At 43.7% G+C, this 20,330-nt stretch overlaps 1 protein-coding gene across 3 annotated transcripts in view; it reads right to left on the minus strand.

Moving 5' to 3' along the window:
* Positions 1-20,330, minus strand: part of MAEA (macrophage erythroblast attacher, E3 ubiquitin ligase) — a 136,736-nt gene that overhangs the window by 40,081 nt on the left and 76,325 nt on the right. For all 3 annotated transcript variants that reach the window (XM_033951529.1, XM_033951512.1, XM_033951523.1), the window contains exons 4-5: positions 19,879-20,001; positions 3,017-3,093 (exon numbers count right to left, since the gene is read on the minus strand). In XM_033951529.1, coding sequence (XP_033807420.1) covers positions 3,017-3,093; positions 19,879-20,001 — 200 coding nt within the window. The remainder of the gene's footprint in view (positions 1-3,016; positions 3,094-19,878; positions 20,002-20,330) is intronic.

Raw genomic sequence — 20,330 nt, forward strand, 5'->3', positions numbered from 1 at the left:
GTTTTGAGTAGAAAGTCTTTCTTTTTTCTTTCAGTTCTTGTTTATATTTTCGGTTTTTGTTGCTATCCATGCTGTTTTTGTGGACTCTTGGCTGCTTTTTCTCCATTTTCTTTCTAGTTGTCTGCATTGTCTTTTGAGTTGGAATAGTTCGTTGTCGAACCACTTGTCTGATTGTCTGTGGATTTTGGTTTTGGGCTTTTCTGGGGCTAGTTTGTCCAGGGTTGCAGTACTTAGGTGGTTCCATTGTGAGATGAAGTCTTTGGGTGTGTAGTATTGGATTATGGTGTCTGTTTTGTCCAGAATGTGGTGGGATCTATATGTTTGCGTGAACTGTAAGTTGTTTGTTGAGTAATTGGAATGCTTTTGTTACTGGTCCAATTGATTTTGAAGGAGTATATGTAGTGATCAGACCAAAGGGAACGGTTCCAATTTCCATTTGATGTTTGGATCTCTGGTTGTGTGGGCTGTTGGGACATGTAGGCTGCGATGTCTAGTTGGTGTCCTTTTTCATGTGTGTTTGAGGATCTAAGATTTTATATGTTAAGGCCTCGAGATATGCTAGTAAGGTTTCTACATTTTTTGCAGGATTGGTTTTCGAGGTGAAGGTTAAGGTCTCCTAGAAGTAGGTTGTAGGTTGTTGTTAGAGAGTTTCGATAAATAAATTCTTCAAATATTGATTTAGCTGTGTTCCAGTTACTTGGGTTATGTAGCATAGAATGCATGTTAGCGTTCCTTTAAGTGATGTGCTTGAAAGTTGGCAGGCTAGTGAATCCATGTATTGGTTAGTTGATTTGCCTTGTATTTTTAGATTTATGGTGTTTCTGGCTATAATGGCAATTCCTCCTCCTCTTTTATTTTCTCTGCAGACAAACGTTATTTTGTGGCTCTTTGGGCAAATTTCAGTTAGTCTGTTATTGAGAAAGACATGGGGGAAGCCACTGCTTGCCCTGTATCGGTAGCATAGAATATTGCTATACCTTAGGTTTTGGCCAAGTACTAGTGACCTGGATTGGCCACCATCAGAACGGGCTACTGGGCTTGATGGACCATTGGTCTTACCCAGTAAGGCTATTCTTATGTTCTTATAAGAAGATCAGGAGCTTGTGAGAGACCATCCATCTGCCTTTTGGGAGATAAGAGAATACTCGTTAACCAGGAAGTTTACCATCCTACAATGACAGAACTCAGCTTTTGTATTCTCTATCTCCGTCTGCTGGTGGATGATCATAACCCGTTCATTTCTGAATACATCTGCTGCTGATGAAGAGAGAATATTTTTCAAACTAAGGAAGCTCCATTCCACTAGATCGCTCTTCAGTTTTCAATATTTTCTCATTTTGGTCCAAGCAATTATACTTCAATTTGACTATTTTAATTCCTTATATTCAGGAATTACTATAAAATAACACAGATTGCAATTACTGTAAATGTGACAGCTAAACGTATTTATAGTTCTAGTGAATATGATTGGTATCACCCCTTCATTAATGGATCTGCACTGTATGTGTTGATTTTAAATTGATTTTACATGGTTTAAAATCTTCTTACCCAAAACTAATGCTGATTTAATCCTGGGATGATGAACTCACTCTTTGACTATCCGCTCTGAAATATCCTACTAGTAAGGATATTTGTTTTAAAAGTAGTTTTTGAGGAGTCAGTTTGGAACTCTTTCTTTGTATTCTTTCAAAAATGTTAGAATCCTATTTATTTTCAAAGTATTTTAGAGTTTAATATATAATGTTTGAACAAAAATCTTTTAAATTCTCAATTAAGAGTGTTGATTTCTTAACTGTAGTCTGCTCAGACTCCATTTGGAAAGGAAGGGAATATAAATGCATAGAATAGAATAGAAACTGTAGTCATTATGCAACAATTCTATTCTATATTCCTCACTAACTACCTAATGTACAAGTTAATATACTACAATTTTGAATTTAATTTATATCCAGTCTATCCAATATAATAAATATCAAGAGATTTTTTTTGTTGTATGTAGAATCCTCAGCAGGCTCACTTTCCTTTGAGTAGAGTTCATATAAGGATAGTTTGAGCCATTTTCTTCAATGGATCCTTTTTTTTTTATATCTATATATATTGTGCAAACGCATCAATATATATATTTTCTCAAATTTTTTTTTTTTTTTTTAACATATGAAGAACTTATCTTAAAGTAGACTACGGGAGCGCCTCCACCGAAGTGCCATATTTCAAGTTTTTCGTCAGGGTCAAGGCTCCCAGCATGAGATTAGCAGGTAATTCATGTCGAGCTCCGTTGAATTCCATTCAGATTGACTGATCTGAATGGAATTCAACGGAGTGCAACATGAGAGTTGTAGATTAAGTACAATTCTATTCTAAACAGTATTTAGCAATTCCTACCTGAAATCTCTTATGGGAACTCTGAGGGCTGCCTACACAGGTAAAGAGAAACCTACTGAAGAAATACTTCAACATTAATTTACTGATAAAGTTATAAAAAGGTAATAAGTTCCATATACATATGCTATATTCTTTAAAAATTCCTATACCACACTATCATACCATCCTAGATGGGTTACAATAAAAACCATTCATATTAAAATATATCAAAGACCTAACAAGAAAACGCAAACAATAAGTCATCTATTCCTGGCAGAATTCCTTACTCCTTCAGGATGCATAGAATTCACACATGCTGTGCATAATTCAGTGCAGATATGGGCAGTAGAAGAGGAAGTAAACTGCTGCACAGCGGGTCCTCCTGTGCCAGCTTAGACCCCACTGTTTATATGAACCACTATCTTGCACAAAACAGAACTCTGGCAGTAGACATCAGAAAGTGTATATGCTCATTATGAGCTGTGCTTGGCATAGGAGTACTCCATAGGCAACCCAGCACTGAGCACTTTTATCTGTAAAGGGACAATGATGCTATCATTTTGTAGAGATACTGTTATATGCACAAACGTGATACAAATAGGGTAAAGCAATTTAGTAAAAATATTTTTATTTTACCAGAAAATTAAGCTCATACCTCACAGCATCCAGTCTCTTATTTTGTCGAATTAGTTCAATGAACTCCTGAATTCTAAGGCTGAATTCCAGGCAACTCTGTAAGATTAAAGACAAGAGAGTAGCATATAAAAGGCCACATTGCTACCTCACACACTGGATAAAGCAAAAGCAAAGGCTAAGTTCTCAGACTTTTTTGTAAATACATAATGAGGCTGTTGCAGCTCATTAGGTCTTCAGAATTTAGTTTCATGTTTTACATTTGTTTCTTTTAAAAGGTAAAGGATATGCACAATAAGCTAAACAGCTGCCATTTTATACTGGCATAAACCATTTACACTGTAGAATTATATTATCACCAGAAATTGCATGACTTTAGGTCAGCCAATTTTTCAATAAGAATAAGAAATGCAAAAAGAAAGAAACCTCAACCATTTACTCTTCTATTGGAGATGCCTTCCAAGGCACATAAATAGCAAAGTTGCTTACCTGTAACAGGTATTCTGTGAAGACAGATAAATCAGACATGTGATTGAGTGATGTCAAACAGTTTAGCTCTCAAAACTCACAACCCAACAAGAACAAACTGAGCACTTGATGCTAACCTGTATACCTCTACAGGAGCACAACTATTTGGGAAGACTGTGTGGCTGAATTACCCTGCAGTCTATGAACATAAGAACATAGCAGTGCCTCTGCTATGGAAAACAACTGATTTATCCTTTGTCAAGGTAAAAAGCAAACTGTTCCCATGTAACAGTCACATAAATGGTTCCTCCTAAGCTGATGGTTGCAAGTGGACAGAAGTTAACATATTTTTAAAAAGGGATCTTCACAAGAGAATATTCTCAGCATGTGGACAACACTGCTGATTTAGTTCTTAGCAACCCATATTATAATATTTCTGAGATCCAACATGAAAAGGAGAAATTACCTATTAATTTTCTTTCTTTCTTTTAGACTCTTCAAACTGGTATAGCTTCACTGATGGGTAATATCTCACATTGACAAGAAGGTAGAGAATGAGATCAAACTTTGGTTGTAATATTAATAGCTGTAGCTCCCTCTAGCAAACCAGTCTAAGCAGAACTAAGAAGTACTAATATTTAGCAGAAAGAAAACTCTGAACAGGAGTAATTAACTAAACATAGGAATACTGTTGGAAAGTGCATAGAACAAGCCCCTGAGGTAAAATGTCCCCATAGAACAAGCTCCTGAGGTAAAATGTCCCAACAACTCACCAGCTATGCCAGTTGAGCCATAGCCGCTGTTCTTTGATCTCCCCGTCCCAAGAAAAATACTAGAACCCGCAGAAAAAGCAAAATTTTCATGTGAAAAAAACGCAAGAACAACAGCTAGACAGATAGGGTGGGGTGCTATATCAGTCTGGAGAGGCTAAAAGAAAGAAAATTAGCAGGTAAGAACCTAATTTCTCCTTCTTTAGCATCTCTCCAGACCGGTATAGCTTCACTGATGGGACGTAGCAAAGCAGTATCCATCATGGGTGGAACCCCCAGAGGGCCACCACCAGAACACGCTCACTGCCTGAACATCCACCCGGTAGTAAAGCATGAAGGAATGCAGAGAAGACCAAACCGCAGCCTTACAGATATCCACTGGAAGCACCACAGAAGACTCAGCCCAAGAAGCTGCCAGACCCCAAGTGGAATGAACCTTGAGAAATAACAGGCTTTGTCTGAAGAAGATATGCAGAAGTGATAGACTCCTTGATCCAGCGCGCAATGGTACCCTTGGAAACGCCACCCCCCCCTTACGAGGACCCGCCAAGAGGACATAAAGATGATCCAACTTCTGGAACTCCTGGGTCCGCTGAACATAAGAGCGAAGGACCCTACAGACATCCAAGTTGCACAACTGCCACTGCTCTGAGGAACCCTCCTGACTACCCAAGACCGGGAGGACCACGGACTGGTTGACATGAAAAGGCAAGACTACCTTTGGCAGCACAATCCGCCCCCTTGAAAACTCCAGGAAGGGGGCCTATAAGACAAAACCTACAAACTGAGAAACTCATCTCGCAAAGGTAATGGCCACCAGGAACACAGCTTTGAGAGTGTTTGAAGCTACAGCCTCAGCACCCTGGGTCGTGGGTTCAAATCCCGTGCTGCTCCTTGTGAACCTGGGCAAGTCACTTAATCCTCCATAGGCCCAGGTACATTAGATAGATTGTGAGCCCACCGGGACAGATAGGGAAAATGCTTGAGTACCTGATTGTAAACCCACTTAGATAACCTTGATAGGCGGTATATAAAATCCTAATAAACTTGAACTTGAAACTTGAGAGTAAGATCCTTTAACGAGCAGAAATCCAGGGGCTCAAAAGGAGGGTGCATGAGCACCGACAGGACCAGATTGAGATCCCAAGACAGAACTGAAGGCAGAACAGGAGGCCGAATCAATTTGATCGCCCACAAAAAAACAAAATACATCCAGGAAAGAAGTTAAATACTCACTGTGCAGCAAACCGTGAAACGCAGAGAAAGCCGCCAGATGAACTCGAAGAGAAGACCAGGCCAAACCCCTATCCAGGCCATCCTGCAAAAAATCCAAGATGTGAGGCAAAGAAGCACAAAAGGAAACCACCCACCGTGCAGTACACCACTCTTCAAAAATACACTAAACATGCACATAAGCCCGAGAAGTGGAAAGCCTCTGAGACCCCAAGAGAGTGGAAATCACTTTATCTGAATAACCTTTCCTACCTAGGTGTTCCCTCTCAAAAGCCAAGCTGTAAGACAAAAGGGACCCGGATCGAACATTAGAATGGGGCCCCGAGACAGAAGATCGGGCGAGAGAAGCAGTGAAAGAGGATCTACCACCAGATGATGAACTAGATCCAAATACCATGGGCGCCTGGGCTAGTCCGGAGTCACCAGGATCACACAGCCGGGGTGCCAAGCAATGCTAAGAACTCTGCCCACCATTGACCACAGAGGAAATATATACAGGAGACCCGCTATAATTACTCGGCCATCAGGCCAGGGCTCCACCAGAGCATCCAACCCCTCAGCCTGAACATCCCTGCACCAACTGAAGAATCGAAGCGCTTTTGTGTCGACACTCCTGGCCATCAGGTCCAGGACTGGCTGAACCCAAGCCTGCGTAATCAACTCGAAGGCTGCGAAACTGAGACACCCACTATCCGGTATCTAGAACGTGACGACTGAAGGGACCTGAAGAATTAGCTCCTGGAGCTCTTCCCGCTGAAAAATGCGCACCACAGACGCATCTTCACCAGCTGACTGAACTGCAAAGCCACCGCTAACAGCATCTGACCCCTCCCCCCATGAGGATCTTGGAGGTCTCTCATAAGGTCCAGTTCATCTATAGAAAACTGCTCCTCATATGCAAAATCATCATCCCAAGAGACCCTCGGCCGCTTGGATGGGAGAGGATGAGGCGGGGACACAACCGGCGCTGAGGGGGGCAGAACTGGAGTGACCGTCAAAGGAAAAATCTCCCCCCCCCCACCCGAGATCCCTGGTGCAGAAGCAGGACCCCCGGCTGCCTGAAAATAAGCCTTACACAAAGCAAAAACAAAATCAGAGGGAAAACCCCCTGGCGGCCCAATGAAAATCCCTGCCACAGCAGGGGACCCAGCAGAAACCTACCCCTGTCTCTCCAATACAGGGGGAAGGTCACCTGAGGCTAAAGACAAGATGGAGGTGCTTCCTGCCAAAATTAGAGCAGAGCCTGCCAAAAATGGAACCCCCGAGGCCTGTAGTGGCTGAAAGTGCTCATTGCGCAATTCACGACCTAGCTGTAAGAAAAATGCCAGTTAAAGAAAAATCAATTATAAAGCACTGAAGGATTCCTTCAGATCGGCACTGCCTCAGGATTTTTTTTTCCTCAGAACAGATGCCACTGGCTCTCTAAGCTATATGCCTTGCTGGTATCGGTAGCAAGAGCTGAGGTACCTCTACAAAAATATGGGGAGGTAGAGGAAAGGGGGAAAGGACTCAACTTGTGACTCGTCGAGTGCAACACCCCCTGAGGTTGGGCGGACCCCCAAACAGGATATCCCCCAAGCTCAATCCGGCACAAGAATGGGAACAAGGAGCGCTAAACAAATTCCAACAGACCTAATTAAGGGGAGACTGGTAAAGCTCACCTTCACCTGCTGAGAGACTGAGAAAAGACTGGTTTGCTAGAAGGAGCTACAGCTATTAATACTACAACCAAAGTTTGGTCTCAGTCTGAGATCTTTAGCTACTGTACTGCATTTTCAAACTCATGATACAGGCAACAGTGCTAACTGACGATACAAAATTATCACCCAGTGGCAGCTTTGCAGATATATTGTACCTAAATGTCATTTAAAATGGAGCCATAAACACTGATATGGCTTTGACTTGAAATGCTTTGACTATCTTTGATAAAAATTAAAGACAGTTTTCTGACTATAAAACTGCATTATTAACAAAATCCAGGCTATTTGGGTCATAAATTCTGGAATTCAACAGATGTTTAGCAGGCATTAGTTCTCAAGATGAAAAATATGGACTCTCTTATAGCCTAGAATAAGAACCTCCTCCTAGAATGTATCCTACAATGTTCTAGGATATAACACTGGTTACATTTATAGAATGTAACACTAGAACACTGATGTTCTAGGATACAACACTGGTTACATTTATAGAAAGATTTAGATATAAAAGTGAAACTGCCTCCTGCAAAATTGCTGAATGCATTCTAAGAGCTAACTCTGTATGAGAAAAATAAAAACATTAAAAAATCTCACAAAAATACTACAAGCCAGAGGTGAGCTGGCCAAACGAGATACTCATTCACACAAAAAGGTGGAGAAAAAGCCTCAAATGTTAAACATACGGACAGCAGACCAAACAGATCTACAAGCTGCCACACTTCTTGTCATTGGCAAAAAAAACTCCACCATGTTGAAAAACATATTTAAAATTGGGCAACCGCCCACCACCATGCACAGATGGAAAAGAAAAATATTCACTTAGCTGAGGTAAGAATGTTCACCAGTGATAGTTGACCCGGAAAACTGGGAGCTACACAGCTCGGACTGAATCATCCATTCATTATTCACCTCCAACAAGAGCCTTGTTTCACTGTTGACCGGCTGCCTCAGGAATTCAATATCAGCTAGTTTTTCTTCATCATGGCGCACAAACAGCGAAGACAGATAGCTGATTTAAATGGAAGTGAAGTGGGAGGCATCCGGAGTGATGCAGGCAAGCTCATGCAGGAACCAATCAGCAAAGAGGTTCTAGAAAACATCATCGGCCCGGCAAATTTCAAAATACAAAAAATGAAAACAAAAAGTCAGAAAAAAGCGCAGTATTCAATGTGCTGATTCAGCCCCAAAGGCCACAAGGTATTTAAACAATAAATCCATCATTGTTCATTCTGATACAGGACACGTTTGACATCCCCTCTACGATCAGTGACAGGGAAGTGTTGCAGCACACAGCATCAAATATGATTTCTTTGCTACTATTTACGATTCATATTATAAAAATAAAAATATAACTTTGCTGGCTGAATTATGAGCACTTGAAGTTCACTGACTCTTCAGGCTGAGATAGTAATGTGATTTTTCCTATTGTATTTATCTCACACAATGTTTTTTTACTGAATCGGAAGCCAAAATCAGGCTTCAACGACGAAGGGAAACACACAACAATGGAATCGTTACTTTATTGATAAATATGCCACTAGGGCTCATAGACTCGACACTGGCAGTGTTTCGGCATCTGTGCCTTTATCAAAAGTCTGTCTTGAATGTCGCCCACAATTGGTGAAACGCTGGTATGATGTCTGTGAGAGCAGTAAGGAAACTGGTGTCCAAAGCGAAGCTTGAAGATCACAAGTAATTTTTTGACTATTAAACAAAATGCATATTAAAGAGAAACTGAACATAACACTGCTCTAAAATATCATTTCATTTAAGGGATAAATATGTTCAAAATCCACATCAGTGTGAAAAATGAAATGCCCTCTTAGTTAAACAAGTTGGCCAAATTTAAATTCAACTGATTGAACACAGCCGGGCTTGATTACAGTAAGCTCTGTTGAATCTAAACCATATTCAACCTTTCCATGATAGTGAAGTATTCATCATAAACACTGCCACCATCAAAGTAAATGCCAGAAGAGATTTTTTTAAAAATGTTAACATATCAGTCTGGAAAGTGTTTCCGAGCCATTCCTAAAGCCCTGGGACTCCACCAAATCACAGTAAAAGACATTATCTCCAAAAGGAAAAGACTTGGAACAAACATGAATCTTCCCAGGAATGGACAATCTGCTATAATTACTCCAAGGGTGGAGCCAGAGTTGTGTAAGTAATATATTACTAAGCTACACCTTATGGTTTACTGTTTATTATAAATTAATACACCATCTGTCCTGAGGATAAAACAGTGAACAATAGACAATAAATCTAAATCTGAGAAGAATGCCAATTATCAAATGAAAGGAAATAAATTGAAGGAAAGGGTAAGAAAAGTTAATAGTAGCAGTAATATATTACTGGCAATATTTCACTAGTAATACGCTCAGGGCCAGATTAACGAATAGGCCCAGGAGGCACGTGCCTAGGGCCTGAACTTACCAGGGGGGCCCGCTGAAGAAAGAAGTAACAAGACGACGACTCAGCTGCTTTTTTTTTTCCCGGGAAAGATTGGCAACATTGCCCCCCCACCTCAGGCAGCAACCATTCTGTTGCGAGCGGTGCTCATCCCAAAGCTTCCCCTCTGACACAGCTTCCTGTTTCCGCCTGGGCAGTTCACGTCAGAGGGAAGCTTTGGCCAAGCTGCAGCACCGTTTGCAACAGAACGGACAGTTGCCGATATTCCACCTTTGCTTAACACATTACCCTGCTTAACATATTACCCTAAACTTCATCTCACCAGGATGAGAACTGTGCTTCTTTCCCAAACATCATTTCCTTTCGAAGGCACGCACTGTCTTAGCAAACCCGGTTATCTTTCAGCCTGTTCTCTCTACCCCTTAGCAAGGCATAAATCAATATCAGTGGACTGGGTGTGAACCAGAAAAAAAAAGCCCTTTCTCCCGCGTCTTCGCCTGCTCCTCAGCTTGCGATGGAATGCAGAGCTGAGTGGAACAGGTTCAGCAAACACCGCTCACCAGCTCCTGGAGTTCCACAGCCTTTTACTGGGCCAGGCTGCCTTTTTCTGCACACATGCCTTCCCCGCTTTCTTTCTCATGAGGACCCTGGATGGCGGGAGAAATGGCGCATTTCTGGGTCTCACATTCTGTTTCACCGGGCTATGCCTGCCAAGTAAATAAGATCAATAATTTTAAGGGTGCCTGTATCATCCCTGCTCATCCCAGCTGTGCTCTCTCTCTGCTGGACATGGTGTCCTCGGATCTTCCAGTTGTTGATGGGAGGGGAGGGAGTAAAAGGGAGCCATCAGAAGCCTTAAAGTGTGTGTGTGGGGGGGGGGGGGGGAGGGGGACAGTCATTGCTGTGTATGGGAAGAGTGAGCATTAGTGTGGTTTTTAAATCGGATTTGTTGTAGGCAGACTGAGGCTGTCAGTACTCAAGGATAGATTGTACTTAACCCACGCCTTTCTTAAATCAAAGCTCTACCTAGGGCAGGTAACAAAGTACCGTATTTTCACGCATATAACGCGCGCGTTATACACGATTTTACAAACCGTGCATAACCGTGCGCGTTATACGTGTGAGCGTATTTTACAACTTTTTTCTTTCAATCCGATCGGCATCCCTCCTGCGAACCGGCATCCTCCCCCCCGCTCGCGTCACCCCCCCTCCCCCGCGATCCTACATCCCCCCCAGCACCGCAAAACATGTCTTACCCGATTGGGCACCGGCACCGGCACCAGCACCAATGCACAGGATGTGCCAGTGCCCAAGATCCTCCCTCGTTGGTTTGGGTTGGTTTGGGCTGGGCTGGGCTGGGCGGTGCAGGAGAGATCCTCCTTCTTCCTGCGCTGGGGAGAGAGCGAGACCAGAAGGCTTTGAGCATGCGCAAATGCTCAAAGCCTAGTCCAGCCCGGCGCGGGAAGAAGGAGGATCTCTCCTGCACCGCACCGCCCAGCCCAGCCCAGCCCAAACCAGCCCAGCCCAGCCCAAACCAACCCAAACCAACGAGGGAGGATCTTCGGGCACTGGCACTGGCACATCCTGTGCATTGGTGCTGGTGCCGGTGCCCAATCGGGTAAGACATGTTTTGCGGTGCTGGGGGGGGATGTAGGATCGCGGAGGGGAGGGGAAAGGATGCCGGTTCGTAGGGGGGATGCCGGATCGGATTGAAAAAAAAAAGTTGTAAAACGCGGGTAAGCGAGCGGGGGGGAGGATGCCGGTTCATAGGGGGGGATGCCAGATCGGATTGGAAAAAAAAAGTTGTAAAACGCGGGTAAGCGAGCGGGGGGGAGGATGCTCGTTCGGAGTAGGCGGGAGGAGGTTTTAGCATGCGCGGTATACGCATGTGCGCGCTATATTAAATTTTTTTAACATAGATTTGTGTTCCCCGCGCGCTATACCCGTGTGCGCGTTTTACACGGGTGCGCGTTATATACGTGAAAATACGGTAATCAAATGCATGAAACATACGGTAATTATATGGTTGATCATAGTGTCACTGAAGTATGCTGTTTATGATGGGAGCAGTTCAGTCTGCCCAGTATGTCTGTCTACTGAAAAGTGCTTGGTTTGAGTTGCTGAAATTGTAGATTGAATTGCATTATTTTATAGCTTTTTAGAGTCAGACCAGCATCCAGTGTAATGCTCAAGCTGGACACTTAGTCTTGGGGTACCAGAGTGGTGTTGTCCCAGGAGATGAAAGGACGAGAGGCATAGCACGAATCATAGCGAATCCACAAAATTTCTGTTTTGGATGAGTTAAGTTGAAGTTTGTTGGTTGTCATCCATGCTTTAGTGACAGGGATCCCTCTAGTGAACAGATGTTTCGGCAGCTGGTTGATGCCGAGCGAGCTCTTGGTACATTGGAGGGGAGGGGGCGCTAGAGGTTATCAATTTCTCTACAGCTTTGGTTTGGGGGAAAAGGGGTGACCGCGAGGGCGTGGAGCGATGCAGAGTCTGTCTTAGGCACGGAGGATGGGAGCAGTGCATGTAAACTGCCTTATTTATAAAGGAATAACATTTTTTAAAGTAGTGCAGTTGCTCTGTTAATCCACAGTGAAGACAATAATTAACAAAAAAAGATTTAAAACACACCGAAACTAAGGTGATATCTTCTCATTGGACTAATGCACATTTTCTTGACTAGTTTTGAGCAGCAAACTAAGAGAAGGCTGACACAGAAACGTGCCTGAATGTAACTTGAATTAAGCTCCATTTGGGAAAGGTGTACAATAAAATTTAAATCCAAAACCCAATATATAAGAATCATTAGAAAATATAGGTGAATTATAAAAAGCTTCCGATGTGAAAGGTGAATGGGGGAGGGGAGAGCAGGGACACTTTTAGACAGAGAACAGTGGAATAAGCCACAAAGCCTCCAGCAGATTGGGCCTCCTTCAGCTTTGGACAGGCTTGGGGCCCCTTGTGACATGAGGGCTCAGGGCAAGGGCCCTGGTTGCACCCCTCTAATGACAGTCCCCAGGGGTGGAGAGATGGAGTGGAACATACTAGAGGAGTTACAGATTTGGTTTTTGGACAATAAAGAGTGAGGCAGTTGAAAGGAGTTGCAAACTTGGTTATTAATATAGATTTATGTTTCAGATAGTATTACTGCTTTACAATGCATTTGAACACTTTATATACTATGGAAAGGGTTCAGAGTTAAAGTCCTGGATAAGTAGGTGGGAAGGAAGGGGGATTAGTTCAGAGATGTTTGAGGCTTGCATAGAACTAAAACTATACTGGTATGGCAATCTTTGTTGTTTGTTTTGAATTTTATAATAAAAGAAAAAAGAAATACATGTGGAAATAAAGTAAATAAGAAAACAGGTAAATGAATGGGGGCAGGGCAGGTCTAGGAGGGCCCAGTGTACTTGGGGCCCTCGAAGAATTAATCTTGCCCTGAATACACTTGTTACATTCCCAAAAGTAATACAAAATGTTCACCAGTTTCATTAGGAAACAAGAATATGTTATAGTTACTAATCTAGATAGCTTATTGTGAAAATATATTACTTGTAATGGAAGATTAGGTTTATACCTTCGATAATCTTCTTTCTGTTAGTCCCTGGAGGATTCCACAGTCTGAGACTTGCAGAAATCCACAACTTTTCTGAGCACATGCTCCACTCCCTTAGCCTGAGAACCAGTAAACATAGTAACATACATAGTAAATGACAGCAGATAAAGACCCAAATGATCCATGCAGTCTGCCCAAACATACACTCTCTATAACAGGGGTCCTCAAACTTTTTAAACAGAGGCCAATCCACGGTCCCTCAGACAGTTGGGGGCTGAACGATAGTTTGGAAAAAACCATGAACGAATTCCCATGTATCCAGTTAAGTCCTAAAGCCAAGAAATATACCTGAACAAATCAATGTCAAGGGGGTACGGGAGAGAATCCCCATCAACATAAGTAATTCATGAACTGGTTTCCTTACAAAATATTAATAAGTGATAACAGGCACAAAGGCAACTCAGAAAAATATTGAGAAATAATGTAGAATTAACTTGCTATGTGCAACAAGAACCCCAAGAAATGCCTTTGGTAATGTGCATACTCACAGAAACTACCCAAGGATCTGGCCACTGCCTGGAAAATCTTCAAGCCTGTAAGGAGAGTAACCGAGACAGAAAAGAGCAGGCTACTCCAAACAACTGAGTTAGGGTGGGTCATATGGAATCCTCCAGGGACTAACAGAAAGAAGATTATCGAAGGTATAAACCTAATCTTCCATTCTGTTACCTCTCTTCCAGATTCCATATTCTCCATGATGTACCAAAATAATGGTAGCTAGGGAGGGACAGAAGAGCCTGCCCTAAAAACTGACAAAAACGACATCAGAACACGCTGCCACATCCACTCAGTAAAACTGGGTAAAGTATGATAGGAGGGACCAAGTAGCTGCCCTGAAAATTTCATCAGGATAAATTGCGCGAGATTCCACCCACGAAGCAGCCACATGTCACATCAAATGAGCTTTAAGTGAGATCAGCGGCTGCTTGTCATGGGCGATGTTAAGTCACAGAAATGGCATTCGAATCCATCAAGCAGTTGAGGACTTGGACATAGGCCTGCCACGGCGAGGCACGGCAGTTAGAAAAAAGGTGATCAGACAGCCTGAATTCAGTTCTCTCCAAATAATGGAGCAAGACCCTCTGGACATCCAATTTGCATAAGATCTGATCTTTGCGCTCCAAACCTCTTGAATGAAATGTAGGCAACTGAACCTCCTGGTTGACATGGAATGCCAAGACTACTTTTGGCAAGAAAGGAGGTACAGTACAGAGAAAAACACCTGCGTCCGTAATACAGAGAAAGGGATCCCTGCACGAAAGAGCTTGAAGCTCAGAAATATACCATGCTGAGACAATGGCGACCAGAAAAATACAGTCTTTATCATTAGCTCCAGAAGAGAAGCATCCTTCAGCAGTTCAAAAGGGGCCTCTCCAAGGCCCTGCAAAATGATGCTAAGATTCCACGAAGGGAAAGGAAGATGCAAGGGAGAATGCAGGTGAAACGCCCCCTCATAAACCTGGTCACATCTGGAAGAGCAGTAAGCGAACTAGCGCCTTTGCGCGCTTGAAAACATGAAAGGCCTGCCATCTGAACTTTCAGGGAGGCCACTGACAGACCTATGTCTAAACCCTCTTGAAGGAAAGCCAAGACTACCAAAATGGGAGCCGCCTCAGGCTCCACCTGATCTCTAGCACACCACTGTTGTAAAGCCTTCCAGGCTTTGGCATAAGAAGCCATAGTAGAGGGTTTCTTTGAGCACCAAGGAGTTGAGATAACTACCTCCGAATAACTGCACTTCCATCAAGGCTGAGCACTCAAGAGCCATGATATAAGACCAAAGCGCTGTGGGTTCTCCATAGGCACTGGTCCCTGACTGAGAAGATATAGATGCAGAGGGAACCAGAGCTTCACGTCCCACTGAAGATGTATGAGATCCATATACCACGGGCGGCGAAGCCAATCCAGAGCCACCAGAATCACCAAGCCGGGATGCGTCGCTATCCAGCGGATGACCTGACCGACCAACCAGAGGTCACGGAGAGAACACATACAGGAGCTCATGAACCAACCAGGGTTGCACCAAAGCATCCAGCCCTAGACTTCTGCGCTGAGTTCTTCAACTGAAAAAACGCCTAGCCTTCGAGACTCTGCTGAAGCCATCAAGTCCAACTGAGGCTGACCCCAGCGCTAAACAATCAGACTGAATGCTTTCTGTGAAACGGACCATTCTCCCAGGTCCAGAATCTGTTGGCTGCGGAAATCTGCCCGAATGTTGTCGATGATGGCCACGTGGGCTACTGAGAGTGACAGAAGATGAGTTTCCTCCCAACGAAACAGCATCCTAGCTTCCTGGCCTAAGGTAGTGCTTCTTGTACCCCCTTGACAATTTATGTTGTGACCGCTGGGCGTTATCAGAGAAGACTTGAACCGCTCTTCCTACTAGAATGGACTGGAGAGCAAGTAACACCAGCTGAATTGCTCTGCGTTCCAGATGATCGACCAATGTTTCTGACAATGAGTCTGCTGCCCCTGAATGGATCATTCCCCACAGGTTGGCATCCATCATATTAGTCATCCATTCTGATATCCATCCAAAGAAGCCTGCCCTGATGGAGAGCCTTCCCCTGCAGCCACCAGTTCAGGCCGCTGTGAGTTGGCTCTGTCCAGGGGAGTAGCATCTGAAGGGGATGACACTGTGGAGACCACTGAGAGAGAAGGGACTCCTGTAACGGGTGCATGAGCACCAAGGCTAAGGGAACCGCCTCCCAAGAGGCCGCCATGGACCCCAGAACCTGAAGATACAACCAGGCTGTGATAGCCAAGAAGTTCAGAAGAGCTCTTATCTGCAGTTGAAGTTTCTCTCTGCGTGATTTGGAAAGAAACATACTACTCAGCTTGGTAATGAAGAGAAGCCCCAGATACTCCAAGGACTGGGAGAGAGTCAAATTGTTCTTCTTGAAGTTGATAATCAACTCCAACACCTGCAACTGAGACACTACCGCCTCCACCGCAGTTTCACACTCTGAACAAGACGGAGCTTGAATCAACCAATTATCCAGGTAAGGATGGACCTGAATCCCCTGCTGGTGGAGAAAAACTGCCACAACTATCATCACCTTGGTGAAAGTGTGGGGCACCATCGCAAGACCAAAGGGACGAGCAACGAACTGGAAATGCTGTTGCAAAAGCCCAGATGTTCCACAGTCAAAGAACAGAAGTCCAAAGCACAAAAGAAGAACAGACTGTGGAATACAATGATCTTGATGAGGCGTTTATTATGACGAGTCAGATAAAAGTACAAATACAAAATAAAATAATCTCCACTTCATGAATAAAAGATTTTATCTATATTTATTTTTATACCATTGACTGAATACTGACCTGGGCCCCTGAAGAAGGCTTTTTGCCGAAAACACGGACTGTGAAAGGTCCGTATCACACTACACATCAGTTATTCATGAAGTGGAGATTATTTTTATTTGGATTTGTACTTTTATCTGACTCGTCATAATAAGTGCCTCATCAAGATCATTGTATTCCACAGTCTGCAGAACATAGAAACACAGAAACCTTTGATGTTCCAGGTAGATTGGAATATGGAGGCAAGCCTCTGTGAGATCCAAGGACACCAGAAACTCTCCTGGAGAGACAGCTGCTATGACTGTGCACACTGTTTCCATACGGAAATGAGGAATCTGCAAGAAGTTGTTGACTGACTTGAGATCCAGAATGGGCCACCGGTCTTCCGAGCCTTTCTCTGGCACGATGAAGTATAAGGAGTTCTTGCCTAAGCCCAATTCTTGATCTGCACGGGTTCTATCACTTCGATGTCTAAAAGACGTTGCAAGGTAGCGTGGACTCAGGCCTCCTTTTCTGTCTGACCTGCCAGAGACTCCAGAAATAGACCCAGAGGCAGGCAAAAAAAGTCTATCATGTGCCCCTCCCAAATGATGTCCAGTATCCATTGATTCGATGAAAAATGAGTCCACTCCTGATAAAACTGGGAAAGGCAACCTTGGATGCGAGGAAGCTCTTACTGACTCCTGGCATCAATGGGTCTTCTTAGGAGCAGCCGCTGCTTGGGAACCTGAGGTCTGAGGCCGACTGGAGTTGGAATTGTTCTAACAAGGGCGATAGCCCTGGGAATATCTCTGAGAGGAAACTCCTGTGGAGCCTTGACAAAACTTGCGGGAGGAACGAAAAGTTACTACGATCCCCACCAACTGACCGACGAGACCTGCTCACATGGAGAGACTTAGGACAGTGTTCAGCCACACCGGGCAAAAGGTAATCCAAGCCTTTATCAAAGAGAAGCTGGCCCTTGAAAGGAAGTCTGTTTAGAATGGCCTTGAAGGTGGCATTCCCCGCTCAATGATGGATCCAAAGAGTCCAGCGCATAGACACTGCATAAGCCAAAACTTTGCTAAGAACTCAAATGATATCTTACAGAGTGTCTGCTATATAATCCACACCATCCAGTATCAACGGAGGACAGGGAAGAACATCCGTAGAAGACGCATCACGCAATCTGGAATGACAGGGTCAAGTTGTAAAGGAAGCAGCCGCCACTGCTTTGAGAACCAAAGATGCCACTTCAAAGATCTTTTTCAACATAATGTCAATTCTGCGATCCTGAGAATCCTTAAGCATTAAGCCCCCCCTCACTAGGGAGGGCTGTGTGTCTAATAACCTGTGCCACAGTGGAAGTGGAAGGAGGAGAATCCAATATGAGCTCTTTGAGAACATCAGCAATGAGAGATAGAAGATCCTGCCTGCAACACCAAGGTCCCAAAAGCAGCATCAGAGTGAGCAGCCACATCCACCTGGAAAGAACCCGGTAAAGATAGGAAGAGAGGACCAAAGAGCCACTCTGCAAATTTTATCTGGAGAAAACGTGCAAGACTCCAGCTACAAAGCAGCAACACTTCTAGTGGAGAGGGCCTGCAAGGAAAATCGTGGCAGCTTTGCCACAGGTGACATAAGCTACGGAAATGTAAATATGAATCTATCAGGCGATCAAAGTTAGACGCCGGTTGACAATGTCAAGGTGGAACAGCCAGGACAAAGAGGAGATCAGATACCTGAAAATCATTAGTCCTCTCCAAAAGTGAAGCTGAAAAAGCCTGCATAGCGCAGGGTCATCCCCCAAATCTGGACTCTCAGGGTGGCTGAAGCGACTAGTCCCAGCAATGGTATCAGCTGGATCCAAAACAGAAGCAATGTTAGGAGACAGCATGGGTATAATGTCTGAATGGCAACTGATGCAATCAAGATCCACCATGGCAAGACGAGATAGCCCCCGAACAGGAAGCTCTACCACCGGCGCAATAGGCCGAGACGGCTCAGACTCTCCCACCGGGCGCAACAAATGAGCAAAGTCCTTAGAAAAAGCTTTCCAGAAAAGCCAAATAAATTCCAGTGAAAAGTCACACCCCTCATCCATGGCAGGGAGCTGTTGAGATTCACGCACTCCACCACAAGAGTTCCCCAGACTCAGAACACAGGCGTTTTGCACCAGATGCCAGTAGAATTGCTGGACAATATTTATTTATTTTTTTTTTTTACCAAAGTCACAAACCCAAATTGGCTCCCCAGCCCTCAAGTATGCAGAGGAGGCCAAATCCGAAGTTCCCTCCCTCCTGCGTGTTACGGCATGCAATACACAGTTGCTGATCCGGTGCCAATCCGGCACAATCACTGCACATATCCAGCAAATTAGGGGTTGATGAGCCCATTCCAAACAATTTTTAAATAAAATCGAGGGGTTTGAGGCAGAAATTAAACTTTGAAGAAAAGATTGATAAAAATCCAAGATGGCCACCACCAGCAAATTTGCGCCAAAAAAGGCAAAAATAACAAAAATCTGAAATAAAAATAGTGATTTGGGTTCTGGGGAGGTAGGAGACCTGAACCTACCCTCAGAAATTCAAAAAAACAAATTAAAGCTCCTCACATGCCACCCCCAAAGTTTCCACACAACATAATGGAGGTACTCACAGTTCTGTAGTGCCTTTTGTCTGTCAGCATTTTTAAATGCAGCCGAGTGGAGAAAAAGGACTTTCTGCCTCAGAAACAGCACCAAATGCACAGAATTGAAAATCTTCAGACTGCCAGCCCACCAGACACCGACTACAACCTCCGCCTTCATTGATCCTTTGCCACGCGGTCGAGGGCAGGAAAGGCAGCCTGTGCCTTGAAACCCAGGTGGGTTTCCTTCAGACTCACACAGCCTGTGCTTGAAACCTGTGGCAGGGTCACTGGCCAGCAGACTCCCAAGGGAAGGGACCCCGGGTACTCTAAGAAGGGAGGTTCACAGCAGGCTGGCTCCACCAGAGTTTCTCTGTGAAGCTGCTATTTTTCATCACAGGACTGTGTCCTTTTCTCCAGCAGGGGACCTCTGGGGAGGGGTCTCAAGTCACTGAAGCCACTGAGAAATGAACTTTAAGTGAAAAAATAAGAAATAGAAGCAGAGAAACTATAAAAGACTTCTGCACGGACTGCTTGCAGAAATTGTACCTGGATATGTTTACTAGTTCTCAGACTAAGGGGGTGGAGCATATATATGCTCAAAAAAGTTGTGGATATCTGCAACTCCTGGACTGCAGGTTGGGTTCAAACACCTAGTGTATGGAATCCGGAAGGGATGTAACTGAACATCTTTTAGGAAGAACATAGTAAGTTTGCTATAAAAGTGCCTCAAGGAAAGTAGTATAAAAAGCCTGAATGAAAAATTTATTACCTTCATCTTCCGGAGTCTTGATTTGTTGTCATGACACCAAGCCAAACAAGTAATAGTTTCTTGTCTTTCCAAAGATTCTTCAACTTCTTTAGCTGTCAGAAACATCTCAATATTTACTAAATCCTTGAGAAAAAAGAAAAAAATCCCCATCAAGACACATTGAAAAAAAGTATTGTATTGTGCATGCAAATCTCCCACAAAATATTTTTTATAACTGTATGAACATTAACATTATAAAAAAACATTAAATTTTCCTAGATGTCACTTTTTGTCAATCTAAATATTATTGCCTAAATACTTGAAGGAGATCTTAGTTGAAAACGTTAAGCAAATGATTTCTAATTCTTATTACCTTTATCAACAAGCTGGGTCAATAGACAGAACTGGGAAAGGACCTGTGGGATTCGGTTATCTAGGTTTGACTTTTTTTTTTTAGACTTCTCAAATGAGAC

Source organism: Geotrypetes seraphini, chromosome 1 (assembly GCF_902459505.1).
Source record: "Geotrypetes seraphini chromosome 1, aGeoSer1.1, whole genome shotgun sequence".
NCBI lineage: Eukaryota > Metazoa > Chordata > Amphibia > Gymnophiona > Dermophiidae > Geotrypetes > Geotrypetes seraphini.